This window comes from Triturus cristatus, chromosome 1_2 (assembly GCF_964204655.1).
Source record: "Triturus cristatus chromosome 1_2, aTriCri1.1, whole genome shotgun sequence".
Taxonomy (NCBI): domain Eukaryota; kingdom Metazoa; phylum Chordata; class Amphibia; order Caudata; family Salamandridae; genus Triturus; species Triturus cristatus.
Genome location: NC_140580.1, coordinates 1193020845 through 1193040199, shown reverse-complemented (window position 1 = coordinate 1193040199; position 19355 = coordinate 1193020845). Strand labels below are relative to the sequence as shown.

Genomic DNA, 19355 nt, shown 5'->3' with positions numbered 1-19355 from the left:
ATGGTGGGGATCTTACAGGCGATCCAAAGGCAAGCCGCCTCTCGCGGCCTACCACCTGATGGGCCAACTTGCATCGTGGTCTTAGCCAATCATTGCTTACCGGTTGTGGTGAGGGGATAGCCCCTCCCACTTCCGGTGAAACATTGGTCCACCATATAACTCACGCCCCCCTACGAGGGGCGGAGCGTTCAAGCGACCCCCGGTTGTACAGGTTTCCAACCGCCCGTAGGACAGATGGGGCGCCGTCGCACCCCAGGGTCCACTGCACAGACTTCCTGGGGATATTCGGCCTCAGCACCCTTTGTGCTTCTGAAGAGGGTACCCCGGAGTACCTTTCCGCCTCTGGATCGCCATGTAACTCCGCCTGCAACACAAATAAAGATTAGAACATCCTTCCTCCCCTCACCCTGATCGCCGGGTAGGCGGATGGGAGGGAGTCGGCGTCAGGGCGAGGGGACAAAGAGGCCGCCAGGGGGGTGGGGGAGGACTATATAACTCTCCCTGAACCCCCCACCCCCCACAGCCGGAAGTGACGCGCGGGACCCCAGCAGGGGTTTCTGGCCAAAAGACTAGGTTGCCCAGTGTGCCATCTTGTGGCACTAAAGGGGCCGCCCTCTTATGAGGGTCCCCTGCGTGGACTGTGTCGGTCAGCTCGCATTTTGTGAGCGGCCGATAGAAGCCCTCCGTGACTCTGCCGTAACGAAAGCTGAAGGGGCCCCCCTGCAAGGTACACGGAGGGGCCCCCTGCAGCTCAGGGGCCCCCCGCACTGCGGGGGAAGCGGGGGGCCTGTGTTACGCCCCTGCTCCGCGACTCCCTTTCTCCCCGTTGATTCTTCGCACCCCAAGACTCCTTCTTAGTGTCTGTGGGCGCCCTTTCTTGGGCACATCAGGAGATTCGCCCCACATGCGTCTTCTTGTTCCCCGGAAGCATTTACCATTATGCAGGTCGAGCTCTTTTTAATCGTAAAGACAATTTTCTAAAACCCTTCCGTGCTTTCTTTTCTGTGCGCCAGACATGCACAGGAATCGCTTGGTACCAGCCAACTCGCAGACATCCAAACTCGCAGGTCTGGCGGACGCTCTGACCCCCAGGAGTGCTCAGGGTCTCGGGGGAAGAGAAAAGATGTGACTTCGATGTGCTAACGTGTGACAGAGAGGCAGGGATATGTGCTTCTCCGCGTTGGCACATTACACGGACTTATTGGCCTTCCAAATGTGAATTCTAATCCTGTCTCGGCCGCCCCGCCACCAGCACCCCGAGGTTCGGGTCTAGCTGCACCCCTGGTTCTTGGTACCTTGGGTTCTTGGAGAACCTACACACCCTATATATCCCCGCAACTGAAGGGTCAAGCGGATACAATGGTATATTGCTTTTGTAAATCGCCCATCATGACAAAAAGATACAGATGAAAACGTTGTAGCAAATGTTGGGTTTTTTCCTAGTCATTTTCAATATTTCTTTTATTTTAACAGTTGGTTTCTTTAAGAAAACCATCTCTACACATATGACCCAAGCTGAATTTGGAATTTTGTCTACTTTTCAGAAATGTATGGCTTTCCTGGATCACCCATACCCATGGGGTTCGCACTGGTTTCCACCACAAACTGGAAGTAGGTTGAGAGTGCAAAAAATAGGAACAAACATTGGCATAGCCAATAGGTATCGCTTTTGGGACCTTATAAGTGTTTAGCCATGCAACAGTTGCATAACTAAATACTTATGAGGTCCCAAAAGCGAGACCTATTGGCTATGCCAATGCTTGTTTCTGTTTATTACTGCTCTGTAGTAATGGTGGCACCCGTGCTTTAGCTTAAACATCTTAAGCTAAAGTCTGGTGCCGAGATTGCTTCAAAAGTAAAGAATTGTCGATTTCTTTACTTTTGAAGCAATCTCAGCACCTGTGCTTTAGCCTAAGATGTTTAAGCTAAAGCACGTGTGCCACCATTACTACAGAGCAGTAATAAACAGAAAAAACAAGCATTGGCATAGCCAATAGGTCTCGCCTTTGGGACCTTATAAGTGTTTAGTCATGCAACAGTTGCATAACTAAACACTTATAAGGTCCCAAAAGCGAGACCTTTTGGCTATGCCAAGCGGCCGCGAAAGTGATCACGATCAAACGCAAAAGTGAAAGTGATCGCGATCAAACATCAAAGCGGGCGTGCGGTAGCTAAAGTGAAAGTAATTGCGGTAAAAGTGACGCCCGCGCACATGCACTGTAGCCCTAGGCTGGCCTGGTAGCACTTTTTGGAGCCCTCTCAATAAGTCTCGCCAGACCAGCGCATGCGCTGGGTCAGGCGAGACCTAAAACAAGCATTGGCATAGCCAATAGGTCTCGCTTTTGGGACCTTATAAGTATTTAGGTATGCAGCACAATATCCCTGGTGCAAGAATATCAACTGTTGCATGGCTAAACACTTATAAGGTCCCAAAAGCGAGACCTATTGGCTATGCCAATGCTTGTTTTTTATAATTGTATGAGGGAAATTTCAGCTTAGTGATCCATGAATGCTCAGCAATTCAATGGTGATAAAACTAACATTTTGTGCAATCCTTGAGAGAGCTTCCTTCTGGTGTTTAGCCAATATTGGGAACTTTGGCTTTTGGGCGAATGAAGATCTGCCACTAATAAGTAAAGTAAATAAGGTGTCATCCTCTTGCTTCTCCATATTGAGTGATACAAAAAATTCTACCACTTCTTCCCGCTCAGACGCGACCTCTGGTAGTACAGTACATCATCTTAAGTAAGCTAGACTATTGTTTCGCACTTTTTTTAGGTTCTCCAGATTATATTTTGAAGCAGCATTATAGAATTCAAACTGCTGCTGCCAGATTAGCATTACAATGTCCAAGTCACTCCTCTGCATCGGAGGCCTTAAGACACTGCATTGGTTGCCTCTTTCAACAAGCAGGAAGTGGGATAAGGGAGGGGGTGGCAAATGGTGTGCACTTTCGTGGCCGCTTTGATGTTCTCAGTGGCCGCGCGGCTCACTGAAAACATCAAAGCGGCCGCAAAATGATCACGCAGGCTGCCAAATGGTGCGTGCGCCCGGCGCACATGCACTGTAGTTGGCGGCATGAAAGCACTAGTTTGCACTTTCAAATACCCCGTTTACAAAAGCTCTCGCGAGAGCAGCGCTAAAGCGCTGGCTCAGGCGAGACCTAAACAAGCATTTACAATGCAATGGTCTCGGCATTGTTAAAGTTAGAGCTATTGGCATTGCTCATGACACTCTCAAATGCGAGACCTATTGCATTTGCACCCACACACACAAAGCCACCCACACACACACAGCCACCCACATACACACAGCCACCCACATACACAGAGCCACTCTGCATCAAACATAAAATAAGATAAAGCTGGAGACAAGGTCGAGAGCAGACGCACATGACTCCTGTCCTTGGCTCCTGCGCAGCATCACACTCAAACTACAGCATCCATCACAGCCCCGGCTCAAACAAACTGCCAAACACTCCCAATGAATGCCTATGTTTTGTTATGGTAGAGAGAATTTCTATAACTGGTGCTGTGCCACACTGGCCAGCTTCGATGCGCTAGAATGCATCATTTACTGTTTATCATAGCGCGGACTCTGTCTAGGTTTCAGAGCGCTGTACAGGGTGTTGAATGAGCAGAAAAGCATTGATAAAACAGTTCGAGTTTATACTTGTATTAAAGCGCTTCGAAGATTCATTAGAGCTGAGTTCCACAACATCCAAGAAGAGCTAGAGGACGTGACCTAAGAAGGAATCATACTAAGCAGTGTTCGCCCTGAAGTGCCCCCAAACAGTGTCTAAAAGCGCTCCTGGAAGGGGAAAGCGCGGTGCTTGACAGGCACGACGCGGGTCTCGAGCATTGGCAGTTCAATGTAAACAATAACACATGAATCGGCCGGTCCCTGTTGCAGCCGTAGTCGAACATGCGGGAGTGATGTGGCCCAGAGCAGGAGGGGTGACTTTTACACACAATTTCTACTCCTGCTTAGAAGTTTTCTTAGCTTAACCTCAGTGACGTGTCCCAAAATACCATGGGAGCTATTCTGGAAAATAATTCAAGTTGGAAAGAATTAAGTTCGAGATTTTTGTGTTTTAAACCAGCCCATTAAAAATACAAGCCTCCCGTGTGACGTGTACGTCTCGTTAGAAAGGACACACACGGTCCAGCATGCCACTGTACAGTTAAACGTCTGTGTGTGTGGTTTTTTTTTTTTCGACAGGTGACCGGTACCTTCCAAAAATTATTGCATCATCAAGCAAAATAAATGTACTACACATACATTTAAACAGAGAGAATTGGTCAGGCATATTAATAACTGTTTATAACAAAATGCCTCTTTTGCTACTATAATGATTCGTTCTTTATTTAACCCTGTAGGAGTTCTTCCGTTCTCTCATAATCGTCCTCTGCTGTGTAAATGCATGCCCGACAGGGAAGCAGTGCCCATTGCGTCCTGGACGCTGCCTTTAGTCACCAACCTATCCCCGTGCCAACGCACTCGCAGGACGCCTGATCACGGTAATACTGCAGCCGAGAACCTCCGTATGTGGGCGCGACAAGGGGGGAGGGGAGACCTAAAAATGGTAGTGTAATTTTGAAAAACATAACGGAGTGGGAGGTGTTTTTTTACACTGGCTCGGACTGTAGTGAGTTCAACTTTAGCCGGAACGAAGCTAATTGAAAACAATTTGATCTTTTCACCCCACCTGAATCTGGTCAGGTCAGCATGTATGATCTCGGAGTTCTACATTATCTCTGTCACTCCCACCCCAATGGAGCTTGATTGTTGCTATCAATCGTCACTTTTCCATCTGTAGCAAAGTGACCCCACAGACTTATAGAAAAGGCACTCATATACTTCGGCCCAAACTAGCACCCCAATATATCCTCGATTGCCGAGACATAAGGCGCCTTGAGCCAGCACCACGCTATGCCGCTTTTTTTGCCAACCATCGGTGGATCACGCCACGCTTCCCCTGCAACCCGCACACACGAACATACAACCCACATACACAGCAACGGCCTTGGCGGCGCCCGAGCCCCGGAAACACGGCGATAAACAGTAACTCGCGAGGGTGGATGGCGGGTTCCGAGGGAAGTTGAATTATTTTGTACAGGCCAAAGAGGCATAGAGCTCCGACACTGACCGGTAAAAGCTTGTAGTGTACGTCCTGACTCAGAAGGTCTGCCAGGCATGTAACGGCAGTTCTTGTGCTGACGCTTAGAGTAAAAAGGCAGATTTTCCGATAATGCCGTCTGATGGGCGTCTAAAATCTTAAAGCACTGCGCTCCAGCGAAAAAGATGGAGGCAGGAAATTGCGTCAGAAGCAGTGGAAGTTTTTTCCGGTGGTAGCTGGTAGCTGGTAGTGATGTTGATGTGAACGAAACGCAATAGGGAAGCGGGAGGGAAAACCCCACAACAACAAGAGGAATAGAAAGAAGATTGGGAATTGGACGTTCGGATAGTCGAGCATAATTCTGCTTGTTATTAATCCCCCGGTGTTTCGGACCAGGGTAGCAGGGGAAGATGGCTGAACTGGGGAGTGTTTTTTCCGAAGAGGTGTTTTATATCCCCGTGCTCGCATTTGGTAGCAACCGAGGGAGACTGGAACAGGTATGCTTCTCCCGTGACAGCACTTTTAAGCTTAAACTTTTTAATAGCAAATGCCTCGTTTGTTCTTCTGCCTTTCCTCCTCCCGGCATGGTTTAAGGGAGCTGGTACGTAAATGGCCATTCTAGATTTCGGACGTATGTCTGGTTTTTATCAACCCGTCGGATGTGTAACTCTAGTCTTAAAAACACTTCCTTATAATGTCGGTTTTTCAAAGCCTCCTAACCTGTTATTTTAACTAGTGTTTTACATTTCTCTGCAATCGCCGTGTTGCTGTGCCTGTAAACTGAGAAATGTGCCCGACTTGTAATGTTTTACGCAGGAGGTACAAAATCGCTTCTTCCTCTCGCAGTATATTCCGTTGGGAGAGTGGAGAGTTTTTTTTTTCCCGTCGTCTCCTTGGGGTCGGTTGTTCAAGACATAATAATCTTTAGTGCTTGAGAGCAGGACCCGTGTGGCTTCCTGTTTACATACATGGCACTTCACCTTCTTCGTTTTGTCAGTTAATGTTCCGACAATGTATTTGACAAGCGGGATACAAAGAACGCATCCATGGCGAATTACCTCAAAACAGGGATTTGCTCGTTTGAACAGGGGTTTACGGGGCAAGTCACGATTATAACTCTACAGCAGTGATTGTTCCAGCGGAGCCGAGTGGGGGTGGGAACCTTGCTGCACGCTTGCCCTGATTGCGCAGCCTGACCCAGGGACTTAACAAGCACACCACCGCCTTTCTCCGAGGCAAAGCAGAAATGCCTCGGAGAAAGGCAGTGGCGGTTTCGAATTCGGGGGCGTGTTTTTCTCTCCTCTTGCCATTGGCTGGAGGAGATAATTAGAAAAGTAGCAAAAAACACGCCCCCGAATCCGAAAAGGACGGGGCCTGTTCGGAGAGACAAACCTCTTCTCCAATGGCTGGCCAGCATTCAAGAGGCCAGCCAATGGAGAAGAGGGGAGAAGAGGGGGCGGGTTCAAGCCCATCTTCTCCAAGTCATTAAATCTCGCGAGCGAGACTGCGCAAGCGCAGCCTTCGCTAGCCGAGACCTACAAAAGAACTGGCTCACGAAGAACATCAATGCGGCCGTGGGGCCACGAAAGTGATGAGCGCGGCGCGCGCCCGTGCACATGCACTGTAGCTCTAGGCTGGCCATGGTAGCACTTTTTTGAGCCCTCACAAAAGGTCTCGCCGGGTCAACCTCTTTGAAAAATCCCCAAACCGTGGTGAAAAATTACGTTTTTTTTCAGCTCTGTATGTTCCTGGAAGATGGTGACTTTAGCACAGCAAATTGTTAGCCGATTCCATTTTTATGGGCAAAAAAGACACTTTTACCCAGAGTACTTTTTTCCTATTTAAAAAAAAAAAAAAGGGATTGGCCATATGTTGCCCATGTCTGCCCCCCACCGAGGAAGAATCCACTAGTCCTGGGTTTCTGTAGAATCCACAGGATGCTGGAAAAAAGGACACTAGTTAGGCGTGGCCACCTTGTAGGGTGACCAACCGTCCGTAAATTTCACGGACAGTCCGTAAATTGGACCTCACGTCCGTTGTCCGTGAGGATCCTTTTTACGGACGCCTTTTGTCCGTTATTTTAGGCATGTTAGGGAGCAGATCTGTTCCCCTGCGAGAGGCCTCAGCTCCGTGATGGGGCCGCCTCACACTCCTCTGAGTGCAAGAGCAGCCCCACCCCGCCCATTGTCATTCTGTGTGGGGCTGATTGCCACATACAGAATGACAATGGGTCAGTCTGGGCTGGCACAGCATGTGGTGGCCTCCTCCTGCCTCGGTCCAGGCAGAGCATTCTGTCACCTGGAAGCGCAAAACGCCCATGCTGCTGCTACCTGAGAATCCAGTTAATCGAAGGAAGGCAGTGAAAGAAGTTCAAAGGAAAGGATTGTAGTTATAGTATAGCAGTCATGGTTGCTGCTTTTTTATTTTATGCAACTAACACCCATTGACAAAGCCAATAGTTCTGGCTTGTTGTAGGTGTAATGTTACTTGTTCCAAGTGTAACGTTACTTGTTGTATTATATATCTGGATGCAATGACACAAGCAACAAAAATACCAGTCGGGCGGCACATTATATTAAGCACGGATTTTTAGCTTATGTGTTTTAAGCCACACATTTTATTACATTAAACACCTTTTTGGAGAGACCCCCCTAGTTTTTACATCCCACTTAAAGCTCTGGAAACACCATGTCACCGTCGCCCCACGTCCAGGCACTGTGCATCATGCATGACTCATGCCTTCCACTTTTTCAGATTGCCTAAGTGCAGGGGCATAGTGAACCCTGCCCCACCCAACCCCACCCCTTGCTTTAGGAACTACAGCGAGGGTGGAGTTATTGATGGGTCACATAATTAATGTGAAACGGTGAGTGAGTAAGTAAGTGAAGGGATGGGTGGATGGATGGCTGGATAGATGAGTGAAATGATGGATTGATGGATGAGTGAAAGGGTGGATGACGGGCGAGAGACTGGGTGGATGGATGAGTGAAATGATGGATGTATTGATAAGTGAAAGGGTGAATGGATGTACGGATGAGTGAAAGGGTGGATGTAAGGCTGGATGAGTGAGTGAAAGGACGGGTAGATGGACAAAAGGATGGATAGATGAGTGAAGGAGTGAAAGGGTGGATGGATGAGTGAAAGGATGAATGGATGAGTGAAAGGATGGATGAATGATAGGTTCAATGGATGGATTCATGAGTAGATGGATGGGTGGGTGGATGGATGGAAGGAAGGATGGATGGCTAAGTGAAAGGGGAATTGAAAGTGAAAAGGGGATGGGTAAATGGATGGCTGAACGGGTGAATGGGTAGAAGGATGAGTGACTGGATGGATGAATGAGTAAGTGAAAGGATGGCTGGATAGGTAAATGGCTGGATGGATGAGTGGATGGATGGATGGAAGACTGGATGGATGAGTGTACGGATGGATAGGGTGAAAGGGTGGATGGATGGATGAGTAAAAGGGTGGATTGAGGGATGGATGAGTGAAATGATGGATGGATGGATGGATGGATGGAAGGATACGTGATGGATAGGTTTGTCAATGGTTGAACATGGACATGGACGGGCACAGATGGAAGGACAGAATTAATGGTGAAAGACTGAATGATGGATGAAAGAATGATTACACATTGTAAGCCTCATTATCTTAAGCAACATTTCCTATACATTGACACTCACATTTATATGAGTGATTGTCTCTTTATAATATGTGTGTGATGTAACGCACTCCAACACTCTGCCCCACATACTTGGGATGAGTAGCACTATAGAAGAAATTAAATACACGTGAGAGAGGCTCTACGTGAAGATGAGGGGCGCCATTGGAGGGTGGCATCAAGGCCAGACTGGCCGGACCGGGTATCAACCGTTTTCTCTGGGAGCTGGAAAGGTGGGGGCGGTTTTGTTACCACAAAAAGACCTGCACATTTGCTTAAAGCTGCGCGCACACTGACAAACCATGAAGTGCACAATTGTCTCAACCTAATATAAACTTATTTTCAGTTGTACTTTAGTAGTTGTCTATTTACTTACTTGTATACTATTGCGCAACCTTCTCTGATGTGTCTGTAAAACGTACCTTTTGTCCTGCATTTTGACCTCCTGTCCTGAATTTTTGTCCTGAATTTTGACCCCTTGTCCTGAATTTTTACACTCACTGTCCTGAATTTGCACCCATGTCAGTTGGTCACCCTACCACCTTGAGAGGATGACAAGCTATGTAGCCCTGAGTGCCAGTTACCACAAATAGCCAGAAAAGGGCTGGGGGGGGGGGGGGGGCAGCTGACGGGTGAAGTTATTTTAACAGCCTCCTGTGTAAACTTCTGTGGCGCCTTATTGTGTTCCAAGAGCTCGTACGTGTGCTTGACATGCACAGCGCCTTCCTATGTGGCGCCAGACCTAAGCGCTTGCTTGCCTCCGCTGCCCCTCCCCCCATGCAGAGACGCTTCAGCAGCGCGATGATGAGGAGCTAGGGGAGAGGTGGGGGGGGGGGGGGTGCACAGCGCTCTCCTTCGTGGCGCCAGACCTAAGGGCTTGCTTGCCTCCGCAGGGGTCCCATCACACCCCTGCATGGACCCTTCATCAGCGCGAAGATGAGGAGCTGGGGGGGGGGCGGGGTGTGCACAGCGCCTTGCTTCTTGGTCTAACTCTAAGCGCTTTGCTTGCCTCCTCAAGGGTCCCATCACACCCCTGCATAGACCCTTCATCACCGCGAAGACGAGGAGCTGGGGGAGGGGCGTGTGTGTGGCGGGGGGGGGGGGGTCGGGGTGTGCACAGCGCCTTGCTTCTTGGTCCAACTCTAAGCGCTTTGCTTGCCTCCTCAGGGGTCCCATCACACCCCTGCATAGACCCTTCATCAGCGCGAAGACGAGGAGCTGGGGGAGGGGCGTGTGTGGGGGGGCGGGGTGTGCACAGCGCCTTGCTTCTTGGTCCAACTCTAAGCGCTTTGCTTGCCTCCGCAGGGCTTCGAGATGCGCACCTACGCTGCGCCCGTCTTTGCGCACCTGCGCCAGGCGCTCGGCCTCCAGGAGAGGGAGTACCAGCTGTCCCTGTCCTCCGAGGCCTCCTACCTGCAGTTCATCAGCAACTCCAAGAGCAAGGCCGACTTCTTCCTGACGTGAGTCCCGGGGGGAGCTGTGTGTACTGTAAACAGACGCCTGTGTCCGTGAACTGTGTAAACAGGTGGACGAGCTGTGCGCTCCTGCGGGCGGGGAAGGGGATGTGCCTGTGTGCACTCACCGGGCCACGCTCGTGTGTGCACTCACCGGGCCACGCTCGTGTGTGCACTCACCGGGCCACGCTCGTGTGTGCACTCACCGGGCCACGCTCGTGTGTGCACTCACCGGGCCACGCTCGTGTGTGCACTCACCGGGCCACGCTCGTGTGTGCACTCACCGGGCCACGCTCGTGTGTGCACTCACCGGGCCACGCTCGTGTGTGCACTCACCGGGCCACGCTCGTGTGTGCACTCACCGGGCCACGCTCGTGTGTGCAATCACCGGGGCACGCTCGTGTGTGCAATCACCGGGGCACGCTCGTGTGTGCAATCACTGGGGCACCGTCGTGTGTTCACTCACTAGTGCACTATCGTGTGTTCCCTCTCTGGGACACGCCCGTCATTGGACAATCTGTGCAGTGCACATGACTGCCTCCGAAACTTCCCTCACTCCCGGGAGACAGCTATGGGGGCTTCCACGACACTCACATGGCTACCTTGTTATCGTGTCTAGTGAGCCAGCCCTCAAGGGGCCAGTGAGGGCCACCGGCCACACACATACATATTGAGAGACAGAGGGCCTCATACATACGTGAGGGATGGAGGGACACATACACACAGAGGTCAGTGAGTGACGGAGGGCCCCACACACACAGAGGTCAGTGAGTGACGGAGGGCCCCACACACACAGAGATCAGTGAGGGAGGGAGGGAGTCATACACACATCAGTGAGTGATGGAGGGCCCCATACACACAGAGATCAGTGAGTGACGGAGGGCCCCATACGCACAGAGATCAGTGAGGGATGGAGGGACACATACACACAGAGGTCAGTGAGTGACAGAGGGGCCCATACACACAGATCAGTGAGCAATGGAGGAACACATACACACACAGATCAGTGAGTGACGGAGGCCCCCACACACACAGAGGTTAGTGATGGATGGAGGGCCCCACACACACAGAGGTAGTGAGTGACGGAGGGCCCTATACACACAGAGGTAGTGAGTGACGGAGGGCCCCATACACACAGAGATCAGTGAGGGGTGGAGGGGACACACACACACAGAGGTCAGTGAGTGCCAGAGGGCCCCACACACACAGAGGTCAGTGAGTGCCAGAGGGCCCCACACACACAGAGGTCAGTGAGTGCCAGAGGGCCCCACACACACAGAGGTCAGTGAGTGCCAGAGGGCCCCACACACACAGAGGTCAGTGAGTGCCGGAGGGCCCCATACACACAGATCAGTGAGGGATGGAGGGACACATACACACAGATCAGTGAGTGACAGAGGGCCCCATACACACAGAGATCAGTGAGTGACAGAGGGCCCCATACACACAGATCAGTGAGTGACAGAGGGCCCCATACACACAGATCAGTGAGGGATGAAGTGTCACATACCCATAGAGGTAAGCGAGGGACGAAGGGCCACTGTTGCAAAGTCATCCCGGGCCCTGTGCCCCTTATTTTTGTGCTGACTGGTACTGGTGGTAACTGACTGTCCTTAGGCTCAGCTAAACCAGACCCAAGGCCAGTGCTATGGTGAAAACACAGTGAAAACTCACACATTAGGGTATACTATGTGTTAGGGTACCCCTATGATTGGCATGACCTACCCTATAAGTCTCTAGTAGATAATAGGGCATGGAACTTTAGAGGCCAGCAGCCCTTTTCTGCACTTGCATGTGTGCACTGCCGAGGCCTGAGGTAATTTTAAAAGCAGCCCGTGTTGCAGGACTCCTTTTCAGTGTAAATTGTGCCCAAACTCGACTTTGGTGTTAGGGGCACTTAAACATGATAAACTACAATAATTTGCCAAATTAGGTAGCCCAGGGTCTACCCTAGGTGTCCCAGGTGTGGGGGTCAGGTACTTCTAAGGAAAACCCTCATAAAATAGGTTTTATATGCCCTGGGTAAAGAGAACTCCCATTTCATTTCCCCCATTATAGTAAACTGCGTCCCGAAATCAACGTTTGTGCTAGGAGCACTGGGGCGTGAGGGTCTACACTATCTTTGCATATTCAGGACCCCTAAAGTCTCCCCTAGGTGTACCGGGGTGAGGGGTCTTGTAGCTATAAGCAGGGTCCTTATAAAAACAGTTTCATAGGCCCTGGTGGTGGAGAAATTGGACATTTAGTTTCCCCATCGTAGATCCCCGGCCTTGTAGGTTAACATTGCAATAGTTTATGAACTCATAACTGTAGGAGAGTAGGATCTGCTTCTTATAGTTACCCCCACTTTTTGCTGATGTTCCAGTGTTTTTCGACTTTAGTCTGGCTGTGGCCCTGCTATCCAGGACCCCAGCCTAGCTGCTTCCTCTCTAAATTGAATGCATGTACTTTAGGTACACTCCAGATTGGATTCTGGGGTACCCTTATAAGTCCCTACTATATGGTATATTATTTACCCAGGGCATAGGTACCCCAGGGGCCTACCAGGGGCTGAAGCATGTATTATGCCACCCCTGGGAAGCCTTCCAAAATGACACAACAGGACTGCTATTGCGGCCTGTGCAAGGTGGTGCATACACCCCTTACTGAGATATAGGTTCACTATAGCTCTCCATATCACTGCACATATAAATCTATCAGTCACCCCTATGGCAGGCCTTATCAATCCTGAAGGCAGGGTGATGGGTTTTATGTGAGAGGGTGCTCATGCATGAGCAGAGCCCCTCTGCAGCCTTCGGAACCTTTATTCTGGGGTTGTTTGTGAAGCAGCCAAACCATATACGCTTAAGTGCATTATTACCTCGCTGTAAATGCTAACTTTGGAATGGCTGCACGGAAACATGTTGTGTTTGGTGTCAAACACCTTGGAATCCTACCCCCACACCAGTAACTGGCGGGGGAGGTTTGAGTCTACCCTACTAGAGGGAGAACCATGACTTCACCGGTACACCCGGTACCAGCTTCACAGACCCAGGCATCACAAAATGGATGCTGCCAGCCACAGACACGAGTCTGCCCTCCTGCTGCTGGATGAAACTCTGGCAGGGGAGGACTGGACAATAGGTTTCCTGTCACAGGGAGGTGTAACCAGCTCCAAGACCGGTTTTAGTGTACTGGGGCAGGGTGGGTGCACTCCAAGAGTGCTTTGATGTCTGCACTGGGGGCACATTTGGTGTCCCTGTGCATAGTCCAGCTCAAACCAGTTGCAGGGTCACTCAGCCCCTGCTCTGGCATGAAACTGGACAAAGGACATGGTTGTAGCCACCCCTCTGTACTGACTCTCCCATAGGTGGGTCCCCAGAGTTTGGCCCACCCCTTCCTTGGGTATAAGGTAGGAACCCCTGACTACAGGACTTTAGATTTACCTCGGCTAAACTCTGCTACAGAATCCCAGAACTTCTATCTACACGACGTTGGATGACCGAAGAATCTCCCTTGGAGTAAAGGAGTTACTCCCCTGCAAGGCAGGCACCAAAGACGCATCTGTCCGGTTTGCATCTATGCAGTTCCTGAAGGACTCCGAAGACTTTGCAACACAGGAGTGGGTTTCCAAGCTTCATCTAGGCCGATCCGTCTTCTCAGCAACTCTAAGATCCAAAGCCCTCGTGGGGACCGTGCAACCCGAACCCCTGGACACCGTGCACATTTGCAGCAGCATATACTTCTTGGCGATCCCAGAGGCTGTGCTTTGGGCTACTTGTAGTCCAGACCCCGAGCAGTGATTCCACCAAAGATTGCTGCCCTACACTCCTCGAGTGACCCGTGGGCTGGTATCTAGTGATTCCTCTTGAGGTCTGTTAGAATTGGGGGTCTCTGGTTGGCACAGGTAGAGACTTGTGACAAGGAGGGATCCTCTCCTCCAGTCAGGGTAAGGGGTTGCACTCCTAACACAACCCCTGCTCACCCTCTAGGTAGCTTGGCGCGAGCAGGCCAGGCTTATCTCAGGGCGTTACAGGTTAAGCATTTGTGACCACATACAGTAACAACACCACAAATGGACTCCACACTGGGATTATCAAAAATAAGTATTTTTATATAGAAAGACTTAGCACAAGACCAAATAACGATAAAAAGGTCCACAATACTATTGGCAATAAGCAGTTCTTGTTTCAAGCGTAATTTCAAAGTTCTGTGCGGTTTGTTCCTCTTCGTGTGGTTTGTACGGGGATAAGAGATGCTTAAGAACGGGTCTCACAAACGCTGCAGATGCTCCGGTGCGAAGCGTACACCCTGCGGTGCTTAGGAACGGGTCTCAACGCTGCAGACGCTCCGGTGTGAAGCGTACACCCTGCGGTGCTTAGAACGTACACAGTACCTTGTCTTGGGGGTGTTCGTCACAGACGATGCAGTGAATCTAAACGCGTTGTACGGTGCGATGTCCTCCTGTTACGGTGCGAGCTACGGCTCGTTGGGGGGCTCAGTCGCGTTGTTCGAGGGGACGGTGCGTAGGTACGGTGCTCTTGATGTTCGTTGCGGCGTACGAGCCGTACCTTGAGAGCAGCGCCTTTTCCTTAAGCGTGGTGCAAAGCAGGCAGTACGCTCCGATTGTGAGCGACGTACCCAGCCACACGCCGCAGCCTGCCCACAACAGGGGTAGGGGGCACGCTTGAGCAGTACAATGCGAAGAGGGGAAATCAAAAGTGCAGCACAAAGTCCTTCATTCACGTTGCGAGCTACGGCTCGTAGGGGGACCTTAGTCGCGTTGTTCGGGCCGGGCAGCTTGGCATAGGCTTTCCAGTGCACGCGCCGATCTACGAGACGCACACTTCTCTTGGCTTTGGCACTACGGGGAGAACAGCGGTTCTCAGTGGCGTTTCTCAAGGCGGTGAAGTCCACTGGCCGTGGGACTTCGTTCAGGGGGCAAGCTCAGTCACAAGCCCTTGGAGATCTTAAAAGCACAAGTTGAAATAAAGTTCCTTAGCAATCTTTCTCCTCTCCTTCAGCAGCAAGGCAACTACTGCAGGCCAATCCCCCAGGTCAGGGACAGTACTCCTCCTACAGCTTTCCCGGTTCCTTCCCCTCAGGCAGAGGTTCGTTTTGTCAGCAGGATCTGATTTCTTGGGAGCAGTGTCCCAATACTTATAGTGCAATTCTTTTGTTCTGCCAGGCCAGGGGGACCTTTGCCTAGTTCGGTCCGGTTTCTGAGCACTTTGTTGACATGATGCAGGCTTCTGCTTTCAGTGTGCAGGGCAGAGACATCAGACGCTCCACAGGAGGTGGGGCCAGCATTGTGGTGGCAGAGCACAGCCCTATTCAAAGTCCAAGTGTACTCCTCCCATCCATCCTGGTGTAATATTCCTATTCACCACCTGGCTGCCCAGACTGTCTCTTGGAATTCCCCAGCCCTGTCACTCACACAAGCCAGACAGCAGATAACCATCAGCTGAGAGTCGGGCTGAAATGGTTAGGCAAGCAAATGCCAACTTTTCTAAAAGTGGCATTTGCAAACACAGAACATTAAAATAAACTTTGCTAAAAGATGTATTTTATTATTCTGAGTTCAGGCATACTAAACTCGATTTTCTACCATGTTCCCTGGGTCTGTTAGGATCATAGACTGTAACAATTAAAACAGCCCATTCTGGCCTATGAGAACAGGTAGCCTTACAATAGTGAAAAACGAAAATGGCTGTAATTCACTATTAGGACATGCCACACACATCAGGGCTTGTCCTACCTTATGCTTACAATGCACCCTGCCCTTGGGCCTACCATAGGGGTGACTAATATGAAGTTCAGGGAAGGTTTAGGGACTGGCAAGTGGGTGCACTTGCCCAGTCAGCATGACAGTACCAGACTGCACGCAGGTTCTGCAATGGCAGACCTAGACACATTTTACCAGGCCGCTGCTGTGGGTGGAACAACCAGTGCTGCAAGCCCACCAGCAGCATTTGTATTCACAAGCCCTGGGCACTCCTGGTGCACTTTACTGGGGTCTGACAGTAAACCAAATAACCCAACCATGGAATCCAACCAACATATACATTTTATATAGGGAGCACTTGCACTGTGGCACTGGTTGGCAGTGGCACAGTGCTCTAAGCAGCCAACACCAGCAAAATACATGAGGCACAGCGATTAAAAAGTGGAAGGGAGACTCACGCCAAGGTGCCAGGTTTAACAAGGTCCCTTTGCGATCCCTTGTCTGTAAACTTGAGGGTCCCTGAGAAGGGTACTTTAACTTTCAATGGGCTTACCTGGTTGCACAGGACGTGCCCTGACTCTGTCGCTTGGGGAGTCCAAAGGACCTTGCTGGTCCACACCAAAGCCATTTTCTTCTCACCTTGTGGGTTGCAGTTGCCAAGGCTTGTTGGTCTCCAGTCCGGAAACTGACACCCCCCAAGAACTCGACATCCTTCGTGGCACAGCTCGCCTGCAGACTGTGGTCATTCTCGACGCTTCCTGTTCTCCGTGGCAGTGGAGTCAAGCTTCACCTCATCGCATCTGAAACACCCGACATTGGTGGGCATTTGTCCATAGTGCCCCTGGTCACTGGCATGTGACCCAGATTCTGTCCTCTCTGCTTTCAGGTTCTTCACATCTTCGATCTAGGCTTGGATCACACCGGACACTTCTCCCTTCCACGGCAGCAGCACTTTGCAGCACATCGCCATTGAAATCGACGACGATTCCCGACACCATTTGACACCTATGCACCCAGCTTCCCTGGGTGAGGTAACACGAGTACTCCTGTGCTCCTGTGGGTGCTGGCCCTATAACCCTTTAAGTCTGTAAGGGTTTGCTCAAAGTCCTCTCCTAAGTGTCCATATTATTTAAAATTCCAACCGTGACTTTCCCATTGAATTGTACGGAGCTCGCGGCTGTGTTCTCACACTGCACGCGTCCTCCGTGGGTTCCCTGTGTCACTACCTTTGGTGGTTCCTTGGGGTCCGAGCAATTCTACGTGCTCTGGGCACTGTCTAGTCAAGCCGTGGTTCTTATACCACTTTCTTAATATATGGTTTGGTCTCACCCTGGGGCCCCATTGTATACTGTTATTTACTGTTGTTTTAGAACTGTATTATTGTGTGCCTTGCTCTCTCATCTCATAAAGAGGTTAGTAGAGTGTGTTGAGTAATAAATATTATTTATTTATTAGTTTTATATAGCGCTGGCTAGACCCAGAGGTATCAGAGCGCTTTACATAAGGTTCCAACAGAAATTACAAAATTACATCAGTTTCACGTTACATCAGTTACTAGAAGCGCTGGCTAGACCCGTGGGTATCAGAGCGCTTTACATTAGGAATCACATTATTACACAGTTAAAAACAGTTACTGGTTACATCGGTTATACAAAACAGATTTAAATAGTATGGAGGAAGGATAAATAGGGCGGATGGGGTAAGGGGGAAGGATGTAGGTGGAAGGGGGGGGGAGATAACGGCAGCAGAGACGAAGGAAGGTCTGCCCAATGTCCGGCTGGGTAGGTGACAGAGGTGGGAATTCACAGCCCATCTCCCCTATAGCTATCAGGGTAGCTCCTCCGGGCAACGGTCAGGTTGCAAGGTCTCAGCGGTCGAGGGAAAGTTCACATGGTAAATGACCTGAAAGGGTGTGCAGGATACAGGTCGGTTGAGGGCTAAGATCAAGGTCTGGTCGATGACCAGTTGTTTGAAGGTCTGATAACCAATGATTGAAACAGCAATCTATTTTGCGGCTTTTAAGCTGATGAAGCAGACGCAGGGCAACCCTTGGGTTGGAGAGGTCAGGAGGGATGCAAGAGTGTTTGCCCAAAGACCGGCTGGGTAGGTGATGGTCAAGCAGGGAATCCATAGCCCATATCCCCTTTGGCTCGTGAGGTAGCTCCACCGGGCATCAGTCAAAGTGGTTAGGTCTCAGCTGTCGAGGGAAAGTTTTCAGAGTAGAGGTCCTGGTTGGTGAACGGGAACAGGGTCTAGTGAAAGGCTGGTCGAGGTCCGAACGATGGTCAATGATTTTAGACCAGGAGAGGAAAGACTATCGCGGAGGGTCTCACTGCGGTGGCCATCTTGAAATCCGGCAAGGGGGACAAGTCCATTGAAAGTTCCAATTCAGTCGGGCCCCATGATTTTTTTTTTTTTGATTTTTTTTTTTTGCCCAGACGCAAAGTGGGAGGGCGGCCATCTTGAGATCAGGTCTAAACGTTGGTGCAGAGACTTTGAGCCAGGTCGGCGTTCCCCCGATGAGTAAAGCCCCGTGGTGCAAACGAGGGGGCGCCCGAGTGGTCGGGAGCCACCAGGTGGCGGTCATCACAGGGTCAGGCCAATCCAGCAATTGAGTGGCGGTGGAACCACCCCGGATGTGTACCGGCTGGCCGCAAGATGAAAGGTGAGCTGCCAGTCGTTCCAGCCATTCTCGTGTTCATGGAACTGCCATCTTAGGGTCAGGCATCATTCTTTAATAAATTCGTCAAGTAGGAAATGTCAGATATTTTATATATATATATATATATATATATATATATATATATATATATATATATATTACCTACTGGCGGTCGCCAGTAGGTAGTTATAGTTAGGACCCCTTTTCCATAGGAAATCCGCAACATTCTATTTTGAATAACTTTGGCGCCGGTCGATGAATCCTCGCGAATTTCTCAAAATAGGTGGGGCGCTACGCTCCGCTCCTACCCTAAAAGTCTCGGGGGGATTCGTCAAGCGGGGGCTGAGATAAAAGGGGGGTCCCAAAACGCGTTTTTCCCATGCATTTTTCCATAGGACCTTTAGAACGAGCTACAGCCCGAACGGCTGAACAGAATTACTAGAAATTTGGCAGAGAGGTAGTCCCTATGTCAAGGAAGTGCCTTTTGTAGGTTTGGTGTAAATCTGTTCAGTAGATTCTGAGAAAATAGCCTTTAAATCAATATATATATCTGAGCCCGCTTACGGTACGCTTACCGTACGCTTACCGTAAGCGTACGGTGGCGTGCGCGAGCGCGATTCTGATTGGCTCTTAGATCTTAGTAAACATTCGAATCGGCCGAAACCAGGAAGCGGCGTCCGCCATTTTGTCTCTCGCACTGAGTGTTATTTATCAAACATGATGCCCAAAAACATGTTACGGGGCTGTTTTGACAA

General features: G+C 50.3%; 1 protein-coding gene across 5 annotated transcripts in view; it reads left to right on the top strand.

Moving 5' to 3' along the window:
• PIP5KL1 (phosphatidylinositol-4-phosphate 5-kinase like 1) overlaps positions 1 to 19355 on the top strand; it is a 621182-nt gene that overhangs the window by 350555 nt on the left and 251272 nt on the right. For all 5 annotated transcript variants that reach the window (XM_085614153.1, XM_085614158.1, XM_085614155.1 and 2 more), the window contains one exon: positions 10086 to 10240. In XM_085614153.1, the coding sequence (XP_085470279.1) occupies positions 10086 to 10240 (155 nt within the window). The remainder of the gene's footprint in view (positions 1 to 10085; positions 10241 to 19355) is intronic.